Source organism: Pygoscelis adeliae, unplaced genomic scaffold (genome assembly GCF_000699105.1).
Source record: "Pygoscelis adeliae isolate BGI_AS28 unplaced genomic scaffold, ASM69910v1 Scaffold36, whole genome shotgun sequence".
NCBI lineage: Eukaryota > Metazoa > Chordata > Aves > Sphenisciformes > Spheniscidae > Pygoscelis > Pygoscelis adeliae.
The window spans coordinates 1,196,433-1,219,412 of record NW_008824934.1 but is presented as its reverse complement, the minus strand read 5'-3'; the positions used below and the strand labels follow the sequence as shown (position 1 = coordinate 1,219,412).

Here is a 22,980-nt window from a genome sequence, read left to right as displayed (position 1 = left end):
GACTGCCAAGGGGAAAGGAAGAGCGACCCGATGCTGCTTTCAGATAACTGCTTTTTTTTTCTTTTTTCTGAAATTCTGGTGCCTGTCTCTCAACCAGGAGGAGGAAGGAGTGGGGCTTGGGTGTTTTGGGTTTCCTTCTTTTTTATTTTCCTTCTGTGGTGTGTGTGGGAGGGATACAGGCTTAGAACGGAGGAGAACGTAGCATTTCCTCTCTGCCCCTCTGCTCTGTAACCCTGCCTTTGTACAGCATAGTGCAAGGGACAACTGTCACTGTCTGATGCAGTGACTTACAGAAACAGCCTTTGAAAGTACTCGCCGTCTCCTCTCCTCATCAACAGTCACTCTCTTACAGAACTGTAGTAGCTTTTACATTATCCTGTTCCCTGGTACAAAGCCACGTCTGTTGCACTTAGGCTGTGGCATGCAAAGTTCCTTTGAGGTCACTTAAAACCTGTTTTAATGGTCACAGCCTGGGCTAGTAGCACAGGAACAACTATATGAGTGAGTCAGCCTAATTGTGAAATGAAGCACTTTGGGCAGCGGAGGCTCTGTCGCCCGAAGGTGGCTGCCACACTGTTGCTGGGCTCTGATTTGCTTGTGGCTGCCTTCTGCTCTTCCACAGTTGTTGGTGCAGCAGAGCGGGTCTGTCAGTGACCTAAGGGCTTGTGAATCATAGTGCAGAGAGAACTCTTTCTTTTTTTTTTTTCCCCCCGCCCCCCTAAACCACTCCAATCTCGGGTTTTGCAAGCTTGCCCAAGCAATAAAATACAAATTGGGTAACTTGTGGGGTTTTTCCTCATGAATGACACCAGAATCTCTGTCTGTTTTGGTTATAAAATGACTGTTAGAGTGCCAGGTTACAAGAAAGAGGATGAAAATTTTGACTTCTGAAGTTCACAGAAGAGACAATACCTGGTTTAAACACTCTCCTGCAGTGAAGCAACGTGCAGCTGAGATGCCTGGCACCACCACAATTAATCTCCCCATTGTCCATGAGAGGAGGAGAAGAATTGCAGAGAAAGCCAGTCTGTCAGAGCAGACAGCCCACTTGATCTGGTAAGAGAATGTTCTCCGTTATGTGGCGGTTCAAAGTGATGTAGACTATTGCGTTCAGATGAATAAAGGAAGAATCTTAATAACCTTTTGAGAGACTGTAGAGTTTCCACTCTCTGTCGGCATGGTGAAGAGCCACAAGGTAGGCAGAGGGGGAGGCAGCAGTTCTTTTTGACCTCTCTTAAGGCCACCCTTGCCTTTGGCAGTGGGGATCGAGTTAGTGAGTGGTCCTGATACGGAATAGGAGGACAGCCCATGTCTAGGTGTCCCCTCATGAGAAGTGACGCATCTCTTCCCCGCTCTGTTCCAGCTAGCAGTTTTGCCAGAGACCTGCTTTTGATAGCATGGGAAGGAAAGGCGAGATGCTTCTGGTTACTCTCTCCCGTCCCATGCAGCATGCTGACTGCTGGCTGCTTTATTCCCTCGGGGACTAATTTCCAAAGACCATGACAGAACTTTGGAGGAGTCCTGGGTCTCTACCGTGGAAAGGAGAGCTGGAGCTGCTGTGTTGCTAGTGTGGTACCCGTTTGTGCTTTTCTGGTACAGCCTTGCTGGATAAGTACCCAAAGGCAGGGATGCTGTAACATGCTGCAGTGATTTTTCAACACAAGCAGTGGGGCTTGTCCGTCTGTGTTCCAAACCCTGACATGCCCATGTGTTTTTAGACAGCGGTTTGCCTGAAAAGGAATGGCAGCAAAGTCTTGCTCTTCCCCGCTTTGAGGGGAAGTGAGAGTGCAGCTACAGGCCCATTTCAAAGCGTCTCAGACTGAAGCACTGGTACCAGGTTTCAGAGAGGCTGGTCTTGCTCTGCAGACTGCGGGGACTGGAGGGCCGGGCAGGCTGGAGGTGATCAAGGGTGGCTTTGGGTGGGAGCATTGTGCCTCCCTCTTACAGTGGATAGATGGAGAGAACTAAAGCGTGCACTAGTGCCTGGCTGTGCGCTGTGCTCTCTCCCCAGTTCTGTGGGAGGACGCTTCGCTAGCGGGGCAAGTGCTGTGTCTTGGATCCGAGTGACAGCTTTTCATCTTCGCTTCCTGTGGTTTCTCTCTGTAGAGCAATGTGGGAGAGCTCTGCAGGGTGTCTCGCAGGGCAGTTTGCTCTGGTGTTAAAACTCTACGCAGAAGAGCTTAGCGGTGACCTCGTAGTTGTGAGGACTCTGGAGAGGCTGCGGCTTTTGCATGAGATGGTGATCTGAGCTCTGGTAAGTTAACTTTCTAACTAAACGTATTATGAGTCTTTACAGGGCAGAAAACCCTGTAAAAGCAGGCTCAGGCATCGCTGCTGCTTTTTTTTTTTTTTTTTTAATAGTTGCAGTGCAAAAATACCTGCTGTTGATGGTTCTGCAAATGTTTCCCAACTTCTGGTTACAATAAAAACCTATTGCGCTTATGGGCTTGTTATCAAACCCAGTAACTGAGCAACCCAGGTTCAGCTATCCCGACGGTGGTCTAGAAGTAGACTGACTGGCTAACCCTGCAGTTGGCAAAGAACTGTTGTGGGTTTTTGCTTTGTTTTTTAAATCCCAGAGCAACTGTTAAAAATAACCTAAAGACATTTACTTAAAGAACATGCTCTCTTAGCATCATAAAAGATACCATCAGTAGAGAACTTTTTTACAGACTCCTAGTCTGAATTGGTTTTTTGGTGTCCATCGTTAATACTTGTTGTTTTTATCAAGGGGTATTTAGCGTCCTTTTCCTTTTTATGTTGTCGCATTACTCGCTCTTTCAGTTGATCCCATTTGGGCATCCAATACATGTGATGCTTTAAAACTAAAAGCAGAAAACTTAACGCTTGACCAGTGTTCAAAGACTCGAGCTTGGTTTTCTACGAAAACATTTCTAATAATGGGGAAACGTTGATGTATGCTTTTCTGTGTTTTTGTAAATCCAATAACTTGGTACAGAAACAGAAGTTCAGTGGTGCTTTTTGGTTGTCTGGAAGAAATAACAGCCTCCCTTCCCCCCCAAAAAACCCAACCAAACGACAAAACAGCCCTGGGGAAGCAAAGCTGAACGTGGAATTTGATCAGACTCCATACTTTTAAAATGGTAGATAAGTAAATGGTACGTTATTGTAAGAGATGGAAGCGGCTGTGTACTTGGAAAATACAGTTTAGTCATAAACTCTGTCACTTCTATTACCTCTCACAGGGAATGAAAATAACTCAAACAGATTGATGTACGTGGTGGGGTCCGGCAGTGCGTATGTAACTGTTTGGAACTGGGTAGAAGACCAACTTGTAAAAGACTCGTACAGTACTCCATGTCAGTGATTTATTATTTCCCCCCACCCCTTCCACCGTTCCTTACTTCTGCTGTAGTTGAGCTTAAAGGGGTTCACGTTACTTGATGGGCCACATCTAGGGCTGGTGAGCGCGAGCGGGTACGAGCCTCCCTGTGAGAGGCTCCCTGTTACTTCCCAGCAAGTTGAGGTATCAGCTTTGCCCACTGTCCGCTCCAAGAATGTAAGACATAATGGGGGATCCTCTTGCAGACGGGGAGGGATTGAGGGGATTAAGTGAGACTACAGGTGCTGAAAGCCAGTGGTATTAGTGTAGTGTCGTGGTGCAAGCAGCTTCTGTGCCTCTGGCAGGGCCTTGTAACCATACCGCCGGGGATCTGAGTGGAAGCAGTTTCAGGCAGTCCTTTAGCAAGACTCATTTTGCCATCTCACAGCCGCCAGTCAGCGTTAAGCATAGAGAAACTCTTGTGTCTAGCTTCTACAGAATCTTGGGACAATGTATGTGCTGTTTGGAAAAACTCCTTCTGCTTGTTTTGGAGCCGCTACCCGATAGTGCCTACGGCTGTCCTTAACTGCGCTTGTCCTGTGAGCAGCAGTAGCTCATCGGTCCCCTTTGCCGTCCTGCCCCTTTAACGATTTTACCGGCCTCTGCCTTATCTTTCCCCGTTGCGACACTGTACTTTGAACCTAGAAAAGGTAGATGTTTGGTGGCTCTTGCTCTGGCAAAACTCTGAGATATAAAGGTTGTTTCAAGTCCTATGCTGCTTAAAGTTATGGCTTAGCCATGCCTGGTTTTGTATTGATTTTCCTGTGTGTGTGTGTACAAACCCTTTGCTATTAGGTGAAAGACCCACTTAAGGAGGTATGTATGCTTACCTACTTAAAGTGAAACCATTTTTTAATCTTCCAGTTATCTTCTTGGGTGCTTTTGACTTCGTTAGACAAACAGCTATTGGGAGGAAGTGTGAATTCAGAGCTTCCTTTGGAAAGTACCCAACGACCTTTGTATCTTTTCGCTTTTGATGGCTCAACTTTATGAATGTTGCGCATGCTGTAGCTGGGTTTAATTTCTCTGCTGCTTTTAAGGGCTTCTGTTTGGGTGTCTATGTTTGGCTTAGGTACTCAGATTTCTTTTATGTTTGACGGAGAGAAGCTGCACTGCTGGAGTGCAGTTTATTGCTACGTGATGTGAGGGACCTAGACGAGGAGTCCTACTGGTACAGCGCCGCTTTCCCATATTGCAAACACACAACTAGTCCTTCAGGCTCCCTCTGTAACGGAGACGAGTGGTGGTTTCTCTCTGCCATGTGCCTGCAGAGTAGGTTCAGGGTGCTGTAAATTCACCCACCAGCTTACACCGAGCCTTCCCACCTGCATATGCACTTCAACTAAGGTATAAAGGCCTGGGTGGGAAGGATGGAAAAAACCCGTTTCTCTTGGATTGTCTGCGTGCACATCATCAGGTCTCACGATGACCTAGGACAAGGGACCTGGCCCATCTTGTCTGAAGCGCTGAACCCTTCCATCTGCTGTCGTGTTACAGTTGTCGCCTATGCTATTGACGATCCACCCTGAACCACGCCTAAACGGGGGCGGGGATGGTGCCGCTGCTTTGATTTGGTTACACCTTGGTATGGGTGCCAGCTACCTGTTGCAGGTCTGTGCTTTAAATACTATTTCTTAATTTTAACAGGAAGGTTCCACGCATGCTCTTTATAAAACTGCAGCAGCAAGGTTAAAACAGGTCAGTCACAGAGAGGACTGAGTTAACTGTCACACCGAGTAACTGAAAAAGCAGTCCTGCTTGTATTTTTGCCACTACTGCTTCTCTTTTTTCCTGGGAAGCCTGCACAATCCATCACTGCAGTTTTTTAAGGACGGGATAATGACATCATATATCTCTCAGAAAGACACAGGAATTCTGGTAGGGCTTAGGAATGGGAAATTAATTACAGGACCTCCAAAGGTGTATCACTGCTGAAGCTCTCCTGTACTGCTTCCATTGCTGGCCCACCCTTAGCCAAAGCTATAGCCTTCTACGTGGTTTTCGTTTGGTTTTTTTTTTACGGGGAGGACATCGCTACCTGTTAATTCAGTATTGTCATCTCGTGATGATTTTAATGCCAGTAAATAATCTGTCTATTGTGTAAACTTCAAATGCTTGTGTTTAAAATGATTTATTCTCCCTTACAGCAACACTGCTTTCCACCTAAACATACCAAGCGCAGACCTCTGAGCCACAGACTTCACCAGACTGAACATCGCTCAGTTGTGCAGCTTCAGCTCTTACCCACTTGAGGTGAAATAAAACTCAAGAACCTCCTGAGGTAAGGGATAGCTTAAGACTTTTACCCTGTGTCGGATATCCCTGCACTCCAGCAATCATGGCAGATGTTTCCTTGACTGAAGGAGTCTCCAGTGAGACAGTTGCTAATGCCAGTTCAGAATTCAGCTTGGAAGCAGACTTCCAGTATTCCTTGTTTACTGTGATCTACAGCCTTGTCTTCGTGCTGGGACTGACAGAAAATGTCTTAGCTCTGTACCTCCTGTCCTGCAAAGTAAAGCACGCTTCTCATTCCTACGTATACATGATTAACCTAGCTCTGGTAGACACCTTGTTTGTTTGTGTGTTGCCTTTTAAAATTCATTACCACCTGAATCGGAACAATTGGACCTTTGGTGACATGGCTTGTAGGATAACTGGGACTCTGTACTATATCAATATCTATCTAAGCATTGCCTTTTTCACCTGCATTTGTGTTGATCGCTACATCGCAGTGTTGCACCCCTTCACTTACGTCCAGATCAAAGTCATCCATTATGTGGCGGTGGTCACCGTCCTTTGGGTGGTTGCTCTATGCGTCATGGTTCCACTTATCCTTGGAGGCCCCCTCCACAGCAGTGGTGCGAGGAACACGACAGTGTGTTTTGAGAACTTTGCTACGCGTAGCTGGACTTATCGCATGGCACCTTACAACATCCTGGCCTTAATTTTTGGTTTTGTGATCCCATTTTCCATCATTCTGATCAGCTACCCCCTCATTGCGAAGAGGATCTCCCAGATCAAACAGAGCATTCACAAGAGGAAGGCCCTGCGCACCATCTACATCATCTTGGTCATTTGTACTTTGTGCTTTCTCCCGTACCATCTCACTCACTTGCTCCACTTTTTAATGAGAATCCGGGTCATCCAGAATAAGTCATTTACCATCTTGATCTACAAAATGCGAAGGGTCACCTTAGCCCTCGTGAGTTTCAACTGTTGCCTTAACCCACTCTTGTACTACTTCACCTCTTCCAGCAAGCGATGGCACTTCAACTTCAGGCTCAGATTCAGGTCTAAAATGGTGTACACAATCAGTGACCAGAAATTTGGGGAGTCCTCCTATGTTTATAAACTACAACAGAGACATGGAAATAAAAAACACGGAGATGGACTCAACTGATCTACTTAAAGTAAGTACAGTATTCATCTTTCCAACTGTGTCTTTGAAAACAAACTTGTGAAACCTACCGTTCTTTCATACAGCGGTTGTTACGTCAAGGCTAGGCTGGAGGGATGTGGCTAACAGCTATATATTTTTATTAGCCGACCAGGACGGTACTTGGGGGAGCTGTATTCTCTGGCGGTCCTAGAGAGCACGTGGTGAAACGTGCTGTGTTCGTGTACATCGATGTTTTTGGTCTCCTTTTGTTTAACTTTGGGGTTGGTAGGAGAACACGGGGCTCTCTTCTGGAAGGCAGTACAGCCCAGGGAAGGGTTACTTGAATGAAACCAGCCTCCTAACTGACACTAACTGCGGAAAGCGGAGCGGATCAGGGCAGTCCTGCTTGGCTTTTCCCTATTTTGGAGGGATCCTGTGTTTTCTCCCCGGGGGCACACTGTAGCCAGCTGGGTTCACAAACTGCTTTCTGCCTACATTCCACAGCCAAATAAGGGCTTCTCGTCCCTTCTTGTGAATCAATCGATTGGCTTCCTGAGGAGCATTTCGGTACAGGGTTTCTAGCGTTGCATGCCTACGGATTCAAGCTGGACATCTCTTAATGCAAGTTTAGAAAATAGATCTAAGTATTTATCAGTCGGTTAACCCTGTGCAGGAGCAGTGGTAAAGGGGCCCTTCTTGCCACACAGTCATTGAGGGAAGTTACCGTCGGAGCTGGCACAGCTCCTTAGGCTGCGCCGTCCTGTTCAAATGTCAAAGCTCTCTTTTCAGTCATTGTAATTGTATGACAAAACGTATCTATCTATCAGACCTATTTCAATCTTTCTCTTATATTGACAGAACCACACAGCTGCTGAGGACTGCTGCGTTTTCCACCCTGTGAAACACGAGACTGTAGAGAGAGTTTATCATTTGTGGGTTATCATCAGAGACACCAGAAAACCACCGGCCTGGCTGACAAACCTGCTTAAAAGCCAGCAATTAACGGGATGTGGTTTTTGGTAACGGATATACAGACTCACCGTTCTGTTCCTTCCCATGCCACCCCCAGACTTTATGAAGTGCATATATGCTCTTGGCCTGTAGGCGTGCAAGGCTGCTGAGCAGATGAGAACAGAAGAGAAGTTGTCCTGGGGCTTGTTCAACAGGGAACAAGGTGTGCCTAACTGGCAAAATCAGTATTTCCATTTCCAAATGTGCAAAATGCAGGCTAAAAGTCACGCGTTGACCTGGCACACCGCAGCAGGTGGGTGGGGTTCCCGGGTTGTGCTGTGCTATTGGACTTGGAACAAGAACTGCCACGGACCTTAAAGGAGGGGGGGGGAGTAGGATTCTTGTGGCAGAATGGTGTGGGGAGATAAACGATCGTGTGTCTCTATATGATGTAGTAACTTCTCTTTGCACAACAATGGATGTTGCACCTTCTGCCCATATTCAGCCAATTTTCTGATGGCAGCCGATGCCACAGTCTACTCTGTGGTTAAGGACAGGAGGCAAGAGGTTTGGAAAATAAGAAGCATGGGTGTAGGGGTGCACTGGGGTCTCGGTTTGTGGAAAAAACCCACGCATGCTGATGGTAAGCAAGGGTCTTGAATTTGGGAGGCCGTATTGGATCAGTTAAAGCCAATCAATAAACCACTGTAGCAATCTGAGATGTATGCAGCAAGCAAACCAAGAGCAGATCTGAAATTATTATAATAGAGCTAAAGCTTTGTAATCGATGGCTTTTGTGGGCACAGTATTACATTTGTTTGTTAGGAGGGGCCTGACTTGAATTAGTTATTGCCATGTGCAGTTTGAATCATGCTGGATGGACACCTATTACTAACGACGGGTCAGCCACTGACCTCTCCATTTCTGTCTTTTGCTCTTAGCTTGGAGGAATTTTTTTTAAATAACGGTGAGAAAACCTGCTCAAACTTTTTTGAAATATTGAAAGTAATGATTCCTGTGTTCCTCTGCTTAGCTGGGCTTGGTAAGACAAGTGCAAACCCTTGCAAAATGGAGATGAGGAAGCCTCTGAGGGAGTATTAGGAAAAATTAATCTTTTACCTTTCATGAGACACTGCTATTTTTGTCCCATTTATAGGCTATGGAAAAACCTCCCAGGCACGGAGTTCTCTCCCACTAAGCACAATTTTTATGTTCTGGACAGAGGAAGAAAAATTTTCATTGGAGACTCCCTCCAGAGTGCAGCTTTCTTTGCAGGCTTGTCAGCTGTCATTGAGGGAAGTATGGGTAATAAGAAAAAGTTACGCTGCTGGGTAAATCGCACGTTTAGGGCTTTATACTCTTGCCTCCATTATACTTACACTTTGCATTTTAGTTGTGAAGCTCTGCAAGCTCCTTGTTCTGACCCCTCAGGCTTGCGTTTATCTACCCACATTAGCATCATGTAGGGCTGGTCCCCCTTTATTGACAAGTCAGGGAATCCCCCTGTTCACAAACCTGACGCAAGTGAGCTCTTTCCTCCCAAGCAGAGGGTCCAGGAATTAGGTCAGTGCATGGCTGTTGCTTCTACTTATTTTGGGGGACAAACCGAAAGCGTAGATACTGCACAGAAAATTACTGTAGTAGAGAACAGGACTGCGGAGGTTTTAAGGAAAATGAGCTGTGTGAGGGGAAGAATGCTGAGTATCTTTTACCTTATTGCGTAAGCAACTCAAAGCTTGTTCCTCAGGATTCTCTAAAAACAGGCTGTAATGACTCCCCGGGCAGGTTTCCAATAGGAGAAGATCGCAGTACTGCTGAACGGTATACACTGTCACTGCTGTAATTGGAGAAACACTGTAATTCCTTTATTAAAACAAAACCAGAAAAACACACTGACAATTGTAAACAAAATAAAATCTAAATCTCTCTGAAACGCCACTGTGCCTGCTGCTCTGTTCACGATGTACTCTGCGGCAGTCCTTTTTTCAGAAGGGATGTGAGGTAGCTGCCCAGTTCTTCATCCTAGAGAGAATAAAGAGAAACAGGATGAAAGCAATCTTCCACTTCACTTTCCATCTGGGGCACTAAATTCGACTCTGGTACCTAGAAATAGACTGAAATAGTTCTTGGACCCAGCAAAATCCAATGTTAGCAGTGTTCAAAAATGGAAACAAACCCAGTTAGCACAAATGCACTTCTGGGTGTTCTTTCAAAATATCGGTGTCAAACTTGCATTTGTCAAAGTAGGTGTCTGGACCTGAGGTGTCTTGAGGAAAATGACCATTTTTCTTGAAAGCAAAGAATAAAGAACCATTGTTCTGGGGTTTTTTTGCTTTGCCCTCAAGAAGGCATTTCCTTGCTGTAAAGAAAGCGTTTAAAAATACAGCCATAGAAAGTACACTTTGAAAGGAAGAAAACATGACAGCTATGTCTAATCTTACACAATTTTGTGTTAGCTAGCTTTCTGCTTCTTGTTTGAAGTTTTACATCTAAGAAATACAATACAAAATACCTCCACACTCTGTACTGCAGTAGTGACACAGCTGAGAGTTTAGAAGTTGGATAGCACAGTGTCCTCAAAAGACAAACATAATTGTAATTAATTGTAACTGTACTAAGTGTAATTACTCCAGATCAGCTGTCTTGAATTCAGTGGTCCCAGAGAAAACTGACTCAGTAAAGCTCCTGTAAAAGGATTTCTACTAAACCTAAAACGGTAAAGAAGAGGGCCGTGACTCACCTCATCTTCTTCCAGTCAAACTACCTCAAAAACAGAGTGATGAAGACTCACCCTTACAATAGCAACCCACATCATAGGACAGTCTTGGACTGTAAGGAGTTAACATCAGAGTTGCTTGAAAAGTAGGTTTTCAAGTATTCCTACCTGGTAAGTCCAGGATACGAGCAGAACTTTGGTTCCTTGATCCTCCGAGTGTGCTGTGGCTTGGATAAGAATGGACTCTACTGTTATAGAACCATCAGGGAGATGCTGCACTGAATAATCTTTCAGGACCCTGGTAAGAGAGAAGATGGTAGGCCATTTATTTTGGATGGGACCTGCATACAAGCCGAAGGGTGGGACACCCCCTCTATCTTTGAATCCCCAACACCAGCATGTCGTTGCTACTTTTAGCTGTGTCTCTGAGCCAGCGCCCACTGCCCAAGGAAGGGAGAATGGGGCTGATTCATAGCTTGCTTATTTTGGTGCTTATATTAATCATGTAGGATTTCCTACAGAATTTCCTGGCTTTCATGATAGCTATAGCTCCAGTCTGAACCCTGTTCATCTGGGCAAAGGACTACTCACAGAATCGACCAGCTGCCTCTAGGAAGAAAATAGCTTTTAAGATACATCTGCTGCTAGCTTTTGAATAGCTTTAAGAGGTGTCTCGACCCTATGCTTGATGATCTCACTCCAAACAATTGTACTAACTTCAGCTAGAAGCAGTAGCGACAGCAGCAAAGCAACAGGAACAAAGATTTCAGGTGGTCTGCTCTACCTTGGCAAAGACCATGAGCTTGTAGGCTGATTACCAACCTCTGCTACTGCAGCGTAACCACTGCTCTGGCTTTGTTAGCTATGCAGACTGAAATCTAGAGCAGTTGTGTGTTCTGGGCTGCAGAGAATTTTCTCTTAATAACTCTCTGGGGCTGGTCTGGAAGGGCAGAAAGGAGAGGGCACTTGTACTACCTACATTAAGAGTTACAAGCTCAAGACCATCCCTAGGGGAGAAAAAAGCAAACACAGCTAGGCACGGACTTACCCTTTGAGATGGTTATATACACGAAGCACTGTCTCATGTTCTTTCCGCGGATCCTGGATGTGAACACGGCAGGTGAAACGCAGTTGATGTTCTGCAAGGCCCAGCTCCTTCAAAGCCTGCTCGGGAGAAACCAGACGGAAGCTCTGCAGAGGAAAAGTACAAATCCACTGTAAGCCATTTCTTTGCACTTTCTGAAGTTTTATTCCTCCTCTGTGGTCAGCTGCACACAGGTGTGTGTTCATCACTGCAGAACTCCAGCAGGTAAGATCATTCCTTTTCAATCTCTGAAATGTCTCGGCACATTTCAGCAAGCAGTAGCAGCTAGGCATGAGCATATGACGGACAGCAAAGGTAGAGGTAAGATGGTGGCAAAGTGTCCACTTAAATTATCATACCAATTCTTTATTTCCCAAAATTAAAGTTGTTCTCTGAATGGAAGTTGGTTTAACCTCTTTATCAGGGGGAATGATTTGTTTAAATAGAAACATCAGGTTACAGAGTAAGAACTCCTCCCTTGGCACCTTTCCATCCTTGTCCAACAAACTGAGGTCTACCAACAACAGGCTGCGTCTTGATTCTTCTGATTTTTACAGGCACAGTGAATCAGAAACACCTTGGATTCACAGGCTGAAAACCACAGCCTCCTCAGAACGGCTGTAGCTGCACCCAGTAGGCTGCAGGGGTCCGGGGCAAAAAACGGACTTTGAGCAGAAGCAGCTCTTCAAATGTATCCATTTCCTGTGACTTCGTCCGTGAGCATTCATGAGACTGACCAGTAGAAATCCTACCTCCACAACACCCTGCTCGTGAACAGCAAGACACTAATGCTGAAATTGTGGGACTAGTGAAGACTATCAGTCAAGACAACTGACAAGCTGAAGAGACTCTGAAGAGTCTGTCTTACAGATTAATCTTCCCAGGTATGCTGTTACTGGGCTCTTTCCAAGAAACTAAGACTGCTTACCTTTATTTTAGTTCCTTGTTCACCCAGACCTCACTTATGAACTGTAACACCACACTCATTCAGAGGATACAAGACAAACATAAGAACTTTTTTACTTACGTTATCCTTCATAATTAATGTGCCATGCATTAGCTTTGGCTTCTTGACATCTGGTAAGAGACCTAAACCAAGGCCAACAGAAGAGAAAGATGATGTGGTTTAATGGTGATGTGCTTATTTTTCACACAAGACAACTGCTATAGGACTTCACAGATTGGATTTCTGAGTCCCTGCTGAGGTTCAGAGACAAAGATTTTACATCTCTGTTCTCCTGTCTGTTAAAGTGCATGGTGCTTAAACCGTTATCGGTGCTCTAGACACGTAAGAAACCATGCTTAGTAATACAGAACAACTGCTCCTCTTCCCGTATTGCTTCCTGATTTGAGAGGTTTTAGATTTTTCTTAAATTTGGTTTATAAAAGTAATTCCAGTTTTCACAGACCTAGCTAGTAAAAGCATTCATGGACTTTGTTTTCACAGTGAATGGGCGATGAGTAGCAAACAAGGTAGAATGTGTGTGTGTGTTTTTAAACGTTGTTGAATATACTTTCACAGCTTAGTAGCCACTACATTTCACAGGAAGCCCTCCCAACCACTAAATGCTCACAAAACCTGTTCTTTTACAGGAAGCGCTGCTCTAAGTCACCATTGCTACAAATGGCCCTGCACCACTGTTTCCACCTTAGGCAAGTACTATACAACACAGTGGCAGGGGCCCAAAAGATTAAATTCTTGGTTGAAAATGTGTCACCTATTGCTGTTTCTCTCTTCAAGAGTCCCAGGGATATGTCCACTGGAATGCTGGGATTGGTGAATATTGTTGTGGTCTCTCCATTTGCAGGCATGTAACAGTTGACATCTGCAAGGTAAACACCCAGTGTCAGAAGGACTGCTGCAGCAGCGTTTCCAATCCCAGACTGTCATTTCACCCACAAGCAGCGTGCAAGCATCCCTAGAGTAGATGGTGCTGTGATTTTGGCAGAAGCCTACTGCAGCTGTTCAGGACGGGAAGTGAAGTTTAAGAGCAATCTGCTGAAACTTAATACCAGGGGGATTTGAAAGAGGCTGAAAAGTAAGAACTGCTGCTCAGACTTAAGACTAACAACCTCACCAGAACCATCAAAACCCCAAGGGGGCAATACCTACTAGCCCAGCTATCCTTAACTCCTTGTGAGGGGTAAAAAGAAAACAGACTGCAACAAAACTGCCTGCACTCTGATGTCAAAATCTGCAGACAGTAAGTAACCAGCCAATGTGAATTCTGTGCTTTCTCCACTCATCATTTAAAAGTCAGCTGTTTCCAAGGAATTAATTTTTTTTTTTTTCTGGAGCTCATTCCCTGTTAGCAACTGAAGTTGCTAACTTACAATTTCAGATGTACCCTGCCTGCCTTGGCTTCTTCTAGGAGTCTAAAGAAATATAAATTCAGTAAGTGCTGAACTATAACAATACAGACATATCAAAACCACTTTTACTTCAAGTCCAAATGGGCATTAAAACTAAATGGGCTTAACGTGTTAAGTAAGATACGTTACGGATACTAGTTTCTTGAGGGTGACTGGTCCTGTAAATTACAGTACGCCTTACTCTACACGCTGAGGTCCAGTGGATTAAGTATGTGAGCTTCAATGCCTTCCTTCTACTGCCATTCCCTCTTCAGTACCAAACACTATACGTACGAAATTCCTGTTCTATTTTCTGCTTCAGAAACTCCATTTTCTTTGCTTCACCGTGGACCAGGAGAACATTTCGCGGCTCAGCCTGGCGAATCAGCTGCATTATTCCCTTGGCATCCGCATGGGCACTGAAGGACATGTACTCCACCTGCATCTTTACTTCCAGCTGTGGGGGAGCAGAAAGCATGGGCTTTGTGAATCAGGAACTGCTTTGGCTCACTACAGCTCGTATAACACACACAAACAGACCCAGACGCCTCCGCATTTAGTTTAAAGAAGGAAGCAGAACACCTGAATTGGAAAATGAGGTTGGAGAGAGAGCTGCTTATCAGCAGAGACTGAATATGATGCTGTACAGAAAAGCTTTCAGTAACTTACAGGATCAAACTGCTCAATTTCAGAGCACAATACTTGTCACACATTGGCCAAAACAAATCAATACTTAAGGACATTTTGTATCAGTTTTAATATCCCCATCTGCCTAAAAATGTATCATTTTTACCTATCTGACTAATGGTGCCTCATTATTAAACATTATAAATATGCCCCTGACAAAGTCTAAGGCAGAAAAAGACACACTTGCCAATGCAAAGGGGGGAAAAAAAAACCTAGTCCAACCCCAAAGAAAATCTTACTCGGGTATTTTCAATGTTGTATGCCACATACTCCCATTACAAGTACATGGTGTCTAACCACCACCTAATGTTCTGAAGAACTTCCCCCAAGTGATCCTCCTTCTTGAATACAGAACTTACTATTTGTCTTCCTTCCATTTCCAGCTTGCGCTGTCCACTCAGAATCTTATGGCCCACAGTTCCCTGCACACAGTAGCCTGGCATGATGACCTGAGAAGGAAACCAGAAAAACCTACAAACTCTGCACACGGACTGTTCGTAGCATGGCTGTTGTTAACACAGATACAGCCACAAATGCAAAACGCTGATGTAAGTTTGTGTTCTTCCAGTCTTGCATACTACCATCCTTCACTGGAAAGCTGCTTGCTTTGTTCTGCAGCTTGTCTGGTGAACACCCAACTCCGGAACACACACGAAAATGAAATTAGAAAGCAAACTGCTGAAATCTACACACCACTAAATAAGAACTAATGCTAGTTACAAACGTCTTTGAAACAGCTTCAAATTAATGACAGCGCTTCTGAAAATAAAATCTCCCACAACCTCCTTTCTGAAACGTACCTCCTCTGCTTGCCCTGTCACACATAGCAAAGAAAATTCAGAGCTTGAAAGAGCTCTGCCCTGCGTTGGTTCACTAGAGGACTCGTGTCGTTTAACCCCAGATGCTCAGGAAAAGCTTTCCTGCAACCTTTGTTCTTACGACTATATCAGTACCACTATCACATTAACACAAAACATCACTCAAGGAAACAGAATTTCTTACCATATTCTTTTCATTCCCTGCCCATTTCCTGAAGATCTGAAGGGACTGTCCTGCATGAAGCATACCAGGGGTTGCAAACACAACCTGGAATTCAAAAATATGCCAAGAATCACCACAGAAATCAGGTTTTTTTCCGTTACTTATAATATATAAATATCCTAAAACTGGACAGAGTATCCACTAATACACATTAGTGCACGCTGACTACATCAAAGCTCTAATGAGGACTTTTGCTATCTTATTTTTCCCACCTTGTCTAATTTTTACATAAGTTGAACTACTGTTTTAGGAAATTTTTGTGAGCAACCATAGTGTCTGATAACAACTTTGAATGGTTTTATAACGGTACTATCATGCTTGACAGATTCCTCTTTCAGCTACTGCCTAATAAACCAGTCAGAAATCAAACCGGCAATAAGAGACTGTGTTGTAAAAGATCCATCTCCTGACTTAAGTCAAAAGAATATACTGTAAAAGTTATGGTTTGAATCAGGTCTGAGGTATAGATTATATGAACACAAAATCAATTTTTTTTTTTATTTTCTCTGGGCATTTTACCTTTACTGAAATAAAGATAGAATGATCTTTAACAGTTATACAGATAAAAGCATTCAGATGGCCTGGCCACAAAAGGGTTTTAGATGGGATGCTGGTATTAATGGGGTTGAGGATGTTTAGCTTTTGCAGACTGCCTGTTTGCCTTAGCCAGGAACAGAGTGGTACAAAAATAGCTCCCTGACACTACACATCTGCTCTGTTACCTTGTTAACGCCCACCTACCATCGGCCCCGGATTGTCTGCAAAGGCCCGATCAAATGCTTTGATGTGTTTGAATTCAAACATGTTCCTCTGCACAAATGTTTTCCGAATTTTCTGATTAGTCCAGGTGATGAAGAGCTTGTAATAATGATTGGCCTTCTCCGTCAGTCCCGTGGAAAAATAAATTGGAGCCTTCAAGTTCATTCTTTCCCTGTGGAAAGAAGCGTTCCAGATACCTGTGAGGGCCAAATTAGGATCCTGGCTATCTATGCTGAAAGTCCATAAACCTATGTAGTCTCCAAAGATTTTTTGTGCCTACCCTGCTCTCAAAGAGCTACAAATCAGTATTATGACAATGCTACATTACTATGCATTAACTTACTACAAAGTAGGCTTTAGTCCAATTCTCCTTCTCACCCACTACAGACAACTTCCTTCCATTACAAATATTAATCAGTCTGCTATGGGAAATAATTAACATCAGTATCATTTAGTACCATCAAAAACATCTCCACACAATGCTTATACCTAAGTTTAATACTTGTTCATCCCTCCTCCCCCTCCCATGAAAAACAGTTTTACAATGTGGCACAGATGCAATCAAATTTTTTAAAGGATGGTTGATCCTGAGTGTTTGGGGGAGGAGTGGAGAATGCCTCTGAATAAGAAAACGGTTAGTTTACTGCTTAGAGTCAGGAACACTGGGAAATACACAGAAAGAAGTAATTCCGCAACTGCTGGCATGGGCCGACATGCAGAGGAACACTAATGAGAATACTTGTACTAAACAGACACGAAAGAATCATAGAAACCTGCCAGGACCACAACAGGAGGAGGACAAAAAGGAGGTGGTACACGCACAGAAGAGACTGCACTCACCAGAAAGTTTCCAATAAAATGCAAAGTTCCTGGGCACGTCCAAGGGCAAAAACTGGGATAAGAACCTGCAATTGAGGTATGATTTACAGTTGGTGAAACCCAAACAGCATGTAAACGGCACTGTAGCGTTACCATTTCTGAACAAGTCCCTCAGTTCCCTCTCGCTTTCTGAGATTCTTTTGCTGACCTTTCTTTCCACAGGAACACGTTCTGCAGTTTCGGAATGAAAGGCACTGATATTTGACAAGCGCCTATCTGCTTGGCTAAGACCTCAATTTGTACGTACTGAGGAAAGTCTCTGGCAGAGCGTGGTGCTTGTGAATATATTCAGTTCTGTTCTCTCCTGGATAATATGAAAACAAGTTGTTGAGAGCAACAATTCTGGCATGATTTATGGAAATGGACACTAAGATGAGTGTTTCTGTCCTTGATCGCTTTGTGCTGGGGTAATTATGACCTTCCTCCCCTCCCAAATTAAGGCAACACTGGAGGAAAGAACATACAGCTTTTTTGATCTCCGATGTTTTCTTCAGTTAGGTGCTGTCACTTGGCAGCAAAGAGTTTACCGCTACTCATTTGTTTTCCAGATTCAGTGGGAAAGCCGTCATCTGCTTCTTAATGGAACTGTTTAGCAAACCACATCCATTACCAAGAGACTCACCCTCTTTTCCACAAGCAAGCCTACATTTTGCCCCTACTAAGACAAGAACAGTAAATAAAATACAGGGCTTGAGGTCTCAGGTGACAAACTACTATAACTTTTAACCAAAATGCAGTCCAAGTTCTACATGTACAATTAACAGCCAGACTAACTTTCCATTTAATCCAGTTAAATAAACTAAGTCCTAGGAACCTACAACCAGATCCTTAGCTACAGTGAAATCAGTAAAACTTTCCTGTGTTCCAAATTTCCACTTCTAGTTCCATTTTCTGAGGGGTTAAAATGTCTCTTTTTAGGATGCCTTTCCCTAGGCGTGCTCTAGAAGTGGCGTTAATGAAAAACAGAATCTCAAAAAAAAAGTTTTATATTAGCAGAGATAGGGACTAAGCTCCAAGAAACAGCAAAGACTGGAATTCTAAAATAATAATGGACTGATACAACTAACACCCATATTACGATGCTATCATCGTATGTTCCACGTGCTTTGTGGCCAGCTGAAGTTGTTCACATCAAATCACACTGGACTGGAACAGGCTTACCCAAGCAAAACAGCCAGGCAAGTGAAAGCCACAAACAAGGCACTGAAGCATCATTTATGGTATGGTAAGCACATGCCTTCCATGCACTTGGAGGGGTTTTATGGTAACAGCACAGTGCTGAACAGCACGAAGTAGGAAACTGAACAGACATCCCTGGCTACACTGGAAATAATTCCTCATCGAGTTCAAAAGCAGTAATTGAAAGTCAGTCTCAGGTTCTTAATTTACATGACTAAGACGATGCTTCAGTATACAAGATGCAAACCAAGTTAATTTTGCAGACTGTAAGCATAGCATTTCCCTTACTGTCTCATTAACTCATAGTTTGGTTTTCTTCTTGGCACAGTTTAAGTGTTTAATATTCTCTCTTTTAAAGTACAGACGGAGGAATATAAAAATGCCTTCGGTTTCATGTAGTGGTCACACATAGGTGCCTGAGTTAATCGTTGCACAGCAGTACAGAGCCAACAAGAGCTTCACAGAGGAAAAACCCGTCACTTAGATTATCAAAATGCCGTACCTTCCCTCCTCTTTCTACAGTCTCGTGAACTTTCTTCAGGAAGTCTCTTTCTCTGCAGCGTTTGGAATCTCTGATAGTTGTGGCATAGGTGGATTCACTTATTAATAAATCTGGGCGACACTTATCAATCCAGGCAGCACTAAAACAAAAGGAATTTTAAAAAAGCCAATCAACCTAAGGGATGGTATCTGGCATTTCTGATCTGCAGGTCTCAAAGATGGGTGGAGAATGTCACTGTCTCCATTTGCAGATAGGAAAACAGGTACACAGATGTGTATCGACTTGCCCAAAGTCACCCAGGAGTCCTGTGGCAGCATCAGGACTCCTCTCTTGGCAGGCCATGCTTTCTTTAAATTAATCCAGCTCGGAACAGAGACTACAGATTTTGAAAAGCAATTCTTCTCCAGTCTATTACTTGTTTTAAATGCATTAAAATGTTATTCTAAATAGCATGGATATTATAAATCTCTCATATATGCCAGTACAAATAAAATTAACGTTAAAGTTTGTGATTGGCTCTCTCTTAGAAAGTAAATACATTTAAAGATACCACAACAATAAAATATTTCAATCATGGAAGTCCAATTATTACGCAGCCTTAAAAATAGACTAATATACAAAAGATTACATTAAGGTCTGTCTGGAAGAAATCAATGTAAATCTGTTCATTCTCATAATTCAAAATTGCATTTATCTTTCCAGCAAAGACATCGTTAAATGTTCCATCCTCCTAACAAGGAATCAATGCTGATAAGCCCCTAGCATTAACAGAAGCTGTGCTAAAATCTTCCTGTCAGAAATACATACAACTCATAGAAACTCGGCTTCCTACTTACCCTAAATGTCTGTCTGGTGTCATGTTATAATCACCCTAACGGAAGAAGAGAAATCCATTAATATTCTCGAGGTAACGGGACAGGCTATTAGAAGGAGATGTAGGCATCTATAGATATTGTTGTGCATACTTACAGTGTACACAACTGACTCGCATCCAACCTTAATCTGGAACATGGCTGCTCCTAGCACATGGCCTGCATAGTATGCCTTGATCTCCAGCTCCTCATCCACCTGCATGAACAGGCAAACACTGCAGTAGTGCAAACATTTGAAAAAAAATAATAATAATTGCTCTGCCTTCTGCAGCAATCCAGTTGGTCTGATCCAAGAGCATGCAGGAATGATCATTTACCTGAACTGTCTGGTGAAGATGCACAGCAACCACTTTTTTCATACAGTCTTTAATCATTTGGGAAGTGAAGAAGTTAGTTTCCCCTTTCTTATCTACAGTTATTTTCCTATAGTCCTCCAGGAGGATGGGACAGATGGCCTTGGTAGGATGTGTCATGTAAATGGGCCCATCGTAACCGACCATTTCACTGAAATACGGTAAAGCTCCACAATGGTCCAAATGAAAGTGGCTGCAGAAAGACACAAATGATAAAGGAGATGCTGCACAGGAATCTAGCTTGCCTGGTTCTCAGATCTTGCTTCAGATTTTTAAAGCACTGCGTGACATAGAGGAACTAGCCAAAATATGAATGATGGACTTACAACGTGTTTGGGTTGCTAGGGACAGTATACAAAGCTTTCCTGTTTCCCATTTGACCTGTGACAAGGAAGGACGCTTTCTCACCTGATGATCACACAGTCTAGAAAGTCAGTCAGCCTTCCGTTCTGAGTGATGTAAGAAAAGTCAGGAAAGCGTCTCTGCAAAGGCATGAAAAAAAGAGGCTATCCATTACGAAAGCAAGCCAGTTAATATTACATTACCAATCCAACAAAACAACGGTGTGAACGACCTGAAACACTGGAAACGTGCTGTAATCCACCTCGAGGCAAAACTGCGGTAAGGCACCAGACCACACTAGTGTCAGCAATAGGGTAAGAGCTGCAGGCAACACCTGCATTTATAGGCAGAGTCAAAGAGAAAAAGGACAGGAGGGCTGCCAGAGGAGAAACAGGGAAACTGATCTTGCAAATAAATAAAATTACAGCCAAGTTTATCTTCAAAGTAAAACAGCTGACCAATGCGTTTTAGCTTACCCACAGGCATTAAGGCAGAAAGCCTCAAAACCTTTTCTGTAATGGCACATTTGCTCTGTATCACGCTTTAACTCTTTCTATCTTAGAGAGTATTTTGGCATTATTCTTTTCCTACTAGTATCAGGTCACCAAACATCAGGAGTATTTCCTAGCTCGCTCTCTAAAGCATCAGAGACGCATGGTGCAGATCTCACAAGTAATTAACTGCCCAAAACCAAGCATCATGTCAAGAGCAGTCTAGCCAATGATGGGATTAATGCTTTAAAGCATAAAAGACACCTGCCCATGTGAAGAACAGAAAGACCAAAACCACCAGGAACAAAGCATTCACAGCTTGCTTAATATTTTTTTTGAGTCCACAACCCAGGGAAAGGATGGCTGGACGGTGGCACTTCACATAGCAGGAATACTCGAGGAGACGCACCTCTTGCACAGGAAGGCAAGATTTTGAAGGGGCAATAGTAGTTTGTTTTCTGCCATGCTCCAGCTCCAGCAGTAGCTGATACCTGTGCCAAATAACGCACGCCCAGCTCATATTACCCATACGTCATGTAAGACGAGTCAGGCAACGTTCAAATAAAAGGGAACGGAGCGGAACAATGAACCAGGAGCCCTGCTGGGAAACGCCAGGCAGATGCACCTTGAAGGCATCTCTACGCAACATTGAGGCTTCTCCACTGTACTCACATCATCGTTGTAGCCCATGTGCATCCCACAGTCAAGCATTACGTTTTTCCCAGCAATAGACACAAGGATACAGCTGCGCCCCACATCCTGGCCAGCTCCTGGACCCAAGCAAGAGAAAGACAAGTAAGACGTCTCTGGGAATATTTACAATCACTTCAAAAGAAAGGCATTTAAAGGTCCGTACAAACTTCCCAGCCCTTCTCTGATGCAGGAAAAGACTACATCCTTTCCTCCAAGCAAGCAGATCTGTTAGAGGGTAAGCAAATGTGAACTGACTTACCCCATTCCCTGAGCTCATGCGAAGACCTTCCAGCTGCAGCTGCAAAACTGCAGTAAATACAGCACTGCGTCCAAACCCTTTTTTTTCCTTTGTTCTCTGCTCGCTGCTGTGCAATCGCAGCTACACAGTTTCAAGTAAGAGCAAAATAATCTCTTATCTGGAAAGCATTAGCATGGAACTCAAAGTTCCCAGGGCTCTGCACCTCCCCAAGTATTCTGCCTCTCAGTGAAAGCACAGACCTTCATTAAGTTCTAGTCAAGTCCATTCCGAGCCAGAAAACTATGCATCAGGATAAAACAGTTCTCCTGCTCGGCACATCCTCTGCCCTCTCAGTACATAAACGCATCTCTGTGCAACCCACAAAAAAACCAAAACAAAAAACGAGAAAAATTTGCTTCCCGTGGATCTTTAGCACTGTTAAGTGAACTAATTATCTATACTGTACAATACTACAACGCCTTTACCAGTACGTATTAATGAATCCTCTAATCAAAATAGAGCTGTCGGACTGTTCGAGTCTTACTCGCTTGAGAGACAAAAGGAGGACAATGACATACTGACAAGAACCAAGTTCGGATGCTGCGCAGCTGTAACACATATTGCAGTGTACCACCACGAGCAGTTTTTGTGGCACAGAAAGGCACGTATGGCTCCAGCGGTCTAACGCACACTACTTTGAATTCTAAATTCCAAAGATTTTCAGTGTTTCTATTTCAGGGTGATTTTAGATTGGACTTACCCAAGGGAGTGACTTTTATTTCAGGCATTTTAACGAACTCTAAATCTCAAACTGCATGGTAAATTATTTCACAAACAGTCTAATGGAGACCACAAAAAGCAGAGAAGATTTAGCCGTTTTTACAGCCGCCATTTCAACGATTTGTCGGCATCAGGCAGAAGACTTAAGCAGAGGCCCAACTCCTTCCTAGAGGGAAGACAGTCAGAAAACACAACTCGGATCAACACGTGGATGATTAACAACTCCTGGGAGCTCAGGCCCGCTCGGCTTCGACAATCATCACCACCGCTAGGCACCAGGGAGCACGGACCGCGCTGCGGGCGTCCCGCCGATGGGAAGGCAGGGGAAGGGCTCCTGCT

At 43.9% G+C, this 22,980-nt stretch overlaps 2 protein-coding genes across 3 annotated transcripts; one reads left to right on the top strand and one right to left on the bottom strand.

Annotated features, from left to right (window-relative positions):
- The first annotated feature begins 208 nt into the window (after positions 1-208).
- On the top strand, positions 209-12,357 carry LOC103917946 (lysophosphatidic acid receptor 6-like). Of its 2 annotated transcripts, XR_663656.1 has the most exons (5): positions 209-1,056; positions 2,107-2,254; positions 5,491-6,753; positions 7,581-7,896; positions 12,031-12,357. XR_663656.1 is itself a non-coding variant. In XM_009325167.1 (4 exons), exon 3 carries the CDS (start codon positions 5,682-5,684, stop codon positions 6,741-6,743), a length of 1,062 nt encoding a protein of 353 aa, XP_009323442.1. In that variant the 5' UTR covers positions 209-1,056; positions 2,107-2,254; positions 5,491-5,681; the 3' UTR covers positions 6,744-6,753; positions 7,581-8,448. The 2 variants fall into 2 exon arrangements, 1 of the variants encoding a protein (XP_009323442.1); XM_009325167.1 differs by lacking the exon at positions 12,031-12,357 and having other exon boundaries at positions 7,581-8,448.
- On the bottom strand, positions 9,493-22,802 carry CPSF3L (cleavage and polyadenylation specific factor 3-like). The gene is made up of 17 exons (XM_009325168.1): positions 22,622-22,802; positions 21,603-21,700; positions 20,506-20,579; positions 20,062-20,290; positions 19,842-19,940; positions 19,709-19,743; positions 18,873-19,011; positions 17,153-17,217; positions 16,295-16,484; positions 15,515-15,598; positions 14,872-14,961; positions 14,120-14,282; positions 13,192-13,299; positions 12,501-12,562; positions 11,438-11,580; positions 10,558-10,687; positions 9,493-9,695 (listed from the first exon to the last, which is right to left on the bottom strand). Exons 1-17 carry the CDS (start codon positions 22,647-22,649, stop codon positions 9,630-9,632), a joined length of 1,803 nt encoding a protein of 600 aa, XP_009323443.1. The 5' UTR covers positions 22,650-22,802; the 3' UTR covers positions 9,493-9,629.
- Between the last annotated feature and the right edge of the window lie 178 nt (positions 22,803-22,980).

Coding starts and splice junctions, on each gene's coding strand:
- LOC103917946 (XM_009325167.1), top strand. CDS start 5,682: ATGGCAGATGTTTCCTTGACTGAAGGAGTCTCCAGTGAGACAGTTGCT.
- CPSF3L (XM_009325168.1), bottom strand. CDS start 22,649: ATGCCTGAAATAAAAGTCACTCCCTTGG. Junction 19,744..19,841: donor GCGAGTCAGTTGTGTACACT/GTAAGTATGCAC, acceptor TTCTTCCGTTAG/GGTGATTATAACATGACACC. Junction 12,563..13,191: donor GAAGAGAGAAACAGCAATAG/GTGACACATTTT, acceptor GCCTTGGTTTAG/GTCTCTTACCAGATGTCAAG.